Source organism: Durio zibethinus, chromosome 1 (assembly GCF_047325235.1).
Source record: "Durio zibethinus cultivar Kanyao isolate XHJ-2024 chromosome 1, ASM4732523v1, whole genome shotgun sequence".
Taxonomy (NCBI): domain Eukaryota; kingdom Viridiplantae; phylum Streptophyta; class Magnoliopsida; order Malvales; family Malvaceae; genus Durio; species Durio zibethinus.
Genome location: NC_143162.1, coordinates 34,885,080 through 34,890,685, shown reverse-complemented (window position 1 = coordinate 34,890,685; position 5,606 = coordinate 34,885,080). Strand labels below are relative to the sequence as shown.

General features: G+C 34.8%; 1 protein-coding gene across 8 annotated transcripts; it reads left to right on the top strand.

Annotated features, from left to right (window-relative positions):
• Window positions 1-1,425: 1,425 nt before the first annotated feature.
• On the top strand, window positions 1,426-5,370 carry LOC111312528 (transcription factor bHLH74-like). Of its 8 annotated transcripts, none has more exons than XM_089766777.1 (10): window positions 1,461-1,795; window positions 1,874-1,915; window positions 2,998-3,537; window positions 3,633-3,866; window positions 3,947-4,012; window positions 4,106-4,174; window positions 4,441-4,512; window positions 4,610-4,753; window positions 4,834-4,915; window positions 4,999-5,370. In XM_089766777.1, exons 3-10 carry the CDS (start codon window positions 2,998-3,000, stop codon window positions 5,019-5,021), a joined length of 1,230 nt encoding a protein of 409 aa, XP_089622903.1. In that variant the 5' UTR covers window positions 1,461-1,795; window positions 1,874-1,915; the 3' UTR covers window positions 5,022-5,370. The 8 variants fall into 8 exon arrangements, with proteins under 8 accessions (XP_022768605.1, XP_022768604.1, XP_089622903.1 ...); XM_089766788.1 differs by having other exon boundaries at window positions 1,476-1,795; window positions 1,874-1,963; window positions 4,996-5,370; XM_089766766.1 differs by having other exon boundaries at window positions 1,484-1,795; window positions 4,996-5,370.
• Window positions 5,371-5,606: the final 236 nt, after the last annotated feature.

Genomic DNA, 5,606 nt, shown 5'->3' with positions numbered 1-5,606 from the left:
TTAGTTTTATTTTTTTATAAAATAATTGGAATATGAAATAAAGATAAAGAATTTTAAAATTTAAATTTATTAAATATTATAATTAAATAAATTAATTGAATTAAACTTAAAATTTAATAATTAATTATATTAAACACATGCAACAATCAAATATGAGATAACTAAAGGATTTTAAGCTGTCCAATGAGACCAAACCACCGATGTTGGTGGGTCTGGTTTTATTTTCTAATTGATTAGATTTCGAATAGGTACAACAGGGACTTATTTTGATTGGATCTTCATCAAATTAATCCAAATTTTCTCTTTATTATTCCTTCGTTCCTTGTAATAATAATAATAATAATAATGTGAGACTATAACTATGCAGCTCTTAAACTGGTACGCAGAAGAATGGCATGGTGTGAATACCCACATAGGTGATTTAGGTGTGGTGTACCATCTCAATCATTCCATCTCCATACTATTTATTTGACTACCCAATCCTTGATGTGGGGTCCCATTCCACATCACACGATATGGAAAAAAATCACATCAAAATCAAGTAATCAATCACAGAAGATCGTGTACAATGTTCCATAACAATCTCAATTTTAACGGTGGGGTGTTGTACATTGGATAACGATCAGCTCAGCAATGGTTAATTAGATGTGATAATCCTAATATTTAGTTTATATAATATGTTAAAATTTATATGCTTATATTATATTTTATATAAAAATTATTTATTATAACTTATATTAAATTTTAAATAATATTTTTAAATTTATTAAACTTACTTATAATAATTATTAAAAATTTAAATTATATTATTTTTATATTTTTAATATCTTATCATTATATTATATTTTAAATTATCTCTGATTTCTAAGAAAATTACCCGTTGATTTCGCAAATAATAGTTTTTCGTTAGTATATTTTTCCAGCATGATCACAACCAGGACTTGAAGTTAATCAAATAATCTGACTTGACCAGGTTGGTTAGTTGATTGGCCTTTTTGAATAGGGCAACTGCTACAGCTGGAAACAAGTACCAGGACAACAAGGTAAAATTGATGATTAGATTCCATTTTTCCGTATGTTTCCAAAAAATAAAGAAAAATGCCTGCAGGTATTATTAATTAATTGACTAATCATTTAAAAATACTGTTAAAAACGTGGGAAATCATATTATGCTATAAACGTACAGTCTCTTCTGTGACTTGTCCAATCAAGATAGACATATGTCGACTTTATCAGCTTGAACCAATCAAGCAAAATCGCATCTTTTGTCCATGGGACAAGGGGAGAAGAGAAGCCAACCCACTGATTTGACCCAGAGATGAGATTGGATGGTGTAGAAGGGAGATTTGGTGGGGACAATGTGAATCAAATGATGGGCGAAGGGTGGTGGTACATGGAGACTGATGGAGCTTAGGCGTATAATTTGAGAGTTTCTGACATGAAGAAGTTTAGTTGGCAGAGAGAGAGAGAGAAACAAGTGAGTAACAGCAAAGAGAGGTCTGTTCTGTTAGAATCGTTGGCAAATTGTGTCAGTGAAACAAAAAGAGAAAAGAAAGTATAATGTCAAAGAAGGAAGGAAGGACGGAAGGAAGCAAGCTTGGCCCTGAAGAGGAGAACCTCTAAGATAAATATTGTAAAATATGAAAAAAGAAAAAGGTGTTTAATAAATTAAAAATTTACAAAGGGAAAAAAGGAAAGGAGCTTAGGTTCTTGTAATAATTTAGGAACAAGAGCAGTTGGCAGTGGTTACTGTCTTTTAAAAAAATGCATACATGTCACCTGTAAGCTTGGGCAGGTAAGCAAAGTTTCAATTTTTATCTTTCTTACACATACTCCACTCTCTCTTACGTGCTTTCTCTCTCTGGCCTTGTAGGTCTCCTCTCTTGCATTTTTTAGAGGGTAAATGATATAAAAGGTTGGAATTTGATGCTTCTTTCTGCTGTTTTGTGCGAGTGCAAAATTGGTGAATTTGTTTTCCTCTTGTAGAATTTAAGCTTAGCATTTGATGTTTTTAGAGTTACTGTCAAACAACCAATTTGACTGTGAATGAGACTGCCCCATCTCAGCTCATGCATAATTCAAGTTAGAATTTGATGCTTGTCTTTTTTGGAGACCCATCTGAGAATATCTCAAAAGGGTTTCTACAAATTCCTTTTCTTGGTCCTTAGAGGGTTGTTAGGTCTTGATTCAAATCTCGAACATTTGGTTACTGGCTTTGTTAGGAATTTCTCCTACACACCATTTTTCATTCTACATTCGTTTGATTGCAAATTGAAGACTTGAGTTGATCCTCCTCAATAGGGTTTGAGTTGAAGAGATTCAAGACTGCTCAACATAATCAATCACATTGGTGTTTAATTGAGTTTGAGATTGTGAAAAATATAGTTCTTCTCTAAGCTAAAAGGAAAAAGGGAATCTGCTTTCCTTTTGTTACTCTATTGAGCTGTTACTTAGCTATTGCCATCGTTTGTCTATGTCCACTTTATGCTCTGAAAGGTTCACTTTCTTGTCTGCGGGAAGCATTTTTCTTTTTTGCCTTCCAGCAGAGTAGACTTGATCCTAGGGTTTTTGGAAGAAGAGGTAAATAATTTGTCTGTGTAAGATTTTGTGCCTGATGCATTGGATTTCTCCTTTTACTTTGTGTCTCTAGGATTCTGCAATGAGAGGTTTTTCTTACTTTAACATCCTCTCAGTTCTATAAAGCTGCCAAGATTACTTGTTTCCTTGTTCAGTCTGCAAGATATCCCCAGCTAATTTTGGTCAAGCCAACTTTCTCTCTAATTTTAGCTACTTTCCTTCTGTTAAATATCTATTCTTAGCCCAGGTCTAGGTTAGCCGTTGAGTAGGGCTTGATTTCAAATATGCAATTATAGATAGGCTGAGTTCCTTAGAATTTGGATGGTTAGCTTTAGAATCTAGAGCATGGCTAGTGGTGATAATGATGTTGTGGGATTTGAACACAGAAACGAGAGCCTTATGAATTGTCCATCTTCACAGATGAACAGAAATCCTTTGTCTGACAAATTTGATGGAATGGCAATGAGTTCAATATCAATGTATAACAAGCCTTCAAATACATCAGATCCTTTCTTTGGTTCTGGTTGGGATCCAATTGTGTCACTGAGTCAGAGTGAAAGCCTTGGGTGTTCTTCAATGGTTTCTCACAGTGAATTTGCGAATTCTCAATATCCTCTTCTAATAGAAAATCAGGGAATGAGTAGTACGTCCCACTTTTCCCAGTATCAATCTGATCCAAGCTTTGTTGAGCTGGTGCCAAAGCTTCCGGGATTTGGTGGTGGAAATTTGTCAGAAATGGTTGGTCCCTTCAGTCTACCGCAATGCAGCCAGATTGCCAACAGCAGGTGCCCCCCAAATAATGCTCTAAACTCTGAGGTTGGCAATGAAAGGACTTCAAAAAATAGTACACGATCTCTTGATGAGCAACAAATTTCAGAAGAGGGGGTTGTAGGTGCTTCGCCCAATGGAAAGAGTAGAAAACGAGTTCCTGAATCAAACTCTCCACTAAGATCATTCCAGGTATATTGTTAATATGATCACTAGAATATCAAAATTTTGAAGCAATATGATAATCTATGGCACCACTGACATGGTAAATTGGCTATTTGCATTAGAATGCTGACGAGGAGCCTCAAAAGGATCCTTTTTTAGAGAGCTGCGATGTTCCAAAAGAACAGGATGGAAAGAAACAGAAAATTGAACAAAATACAGGTGCAAATCCACGTGGTAAGCAAGTTGCAAAACAAGGTAAAGACAGTTCTCAAACTGGAGAAGCTCCAAAAGAAAATTACATCCATGTGAGAGCAAGAAGGGGTCAGGCTACAAATAGTCACAGCCTGGCAGAAAGGGTAATTCTTGTTTTCATATTGAAAGAACAATTTTTGTGTTCTTTACTTAATATTGAATCTGTAAACCCTCCTTGTGGCAGGTGAGAAGGGAAAAGATAAGTGAGAGAATGAGATTGCTTCAAGAACTTGTACCAGGATGCAATAAGGTAAGTAGAGGTACCATAGCTTCATTCTAGACTCTTTCTTATAAAATAAAAAAAAAGGAATCTTGATTATTTGAGGTGGTTTCATTGTTTTAGATAACTGGGAAAGCTGTAATGCTTGATGAGATTATCAACTATGTCCAGTCACTGCAACAGCAGGTTGAGGTAAGATACCATGAGTCTATCTGGGTATTATCTTACCTTAGGCTGGTAACTAAATAAGGGATCCTCCCTTTGGGATGTTACAATGCAGTTTTTGCAGTATTATACTAAAGGTTTAGGACATGAATTTGAGAATTATGCCATTTTTACATACAAATATGAATGAATTTAGTGATATAGTACAATTGAATCTGTTTTTGTAACATTGTTACTTGGATCAAAGTATACTAAATTTCAGTGATGTATATACCCCCGTTTCTTTTTTGCAGTTTTTGACAATGAAACTTGCCACTGTCAACCCAGAGTTAAACCTTGATTTAGAGAGAATTCTATCCAAAGATGTAAGTTATTCTTCCAATATAAATTGAAAAATTGTACTATCAGTTATGATTTGATATACAAGAAACCATATGAATCCTTACTCTTCCTCCTATATAGATTCTTCTTTCGCGTGGAAGTGCTGCAGTTCTCGGATTAGGTCCAGGGATAAACTCCTTTCACCCTTTCTCCTCTGGTACCTTTCCGGGAACAATTTCTGGCATCCCAAGTACAAATCCACAATTCCCTTCCTTGCCCCATCAGGTGTTTAAGGATCTCAAAACCATTCTTTCTCACCTCTTGCTCATCAAAATATTGATTCAACACTTTTCTGTTGCCTACAGACTGTACTAGACAATGAGCTGCAAAATCTTTTTCAAAGGGGATTTGATTCCACTTCAGCCATGGACTGTTTGGGACCAAACGGTATTTCATTCAAGTATTGGAGTTAAACTTTCTTACTTGGTTTTCCATTTTCAAACCTTTACGCCTCTTATCATTTTCAGCAGGGCTTTTAAAATCAGAGCTTTGATATGCGGAAGAAGTTAAAATAAAAAGGCTTTAGTTTTCCTAATAACCACATTCAAATGTTTCAAGTTGACTGCAGATTGAACTCATCTAGAAAAGAAAATTGGGAAAACAATGGAGGAAAAAATGGGAAAAGAAAGAAGAAAAACCAGGATTCTTCAGCTGTATAGGTTCTTTTAGTTTCTAACTGTGTGTTTTCCGAATTTTTAGTCGAGGAAGATAACTTGTTATAATTACAAATCATGTACATTAAGGCAACAAAAGCAAGACTTGGTTGATGGAATTTTGTTTTTAGTTGGTATCATTGTAAGGGTTTGATGCATGTGAAAGCTTGCGAAATTGTGCTAAGAAAATTCTCTTGTAGTTTGAGAATGATGATCGAACTTAATGAATAATTTTATAGTTGCAAAATAGACTGCTTGAAACATCTAAAGATCGATTAAAAGAAACTGCTTTAGGTATGATTACAACACTTTTTCCCAGCTCCTTTTGTCCTAATATATGAACCAAAAAAATCCAACTATATTTTCCCTAATGGGCGAAACAAAACAAAGGAAAAAGAAGTATTCGGCTATGGTTTTGTTCGCAG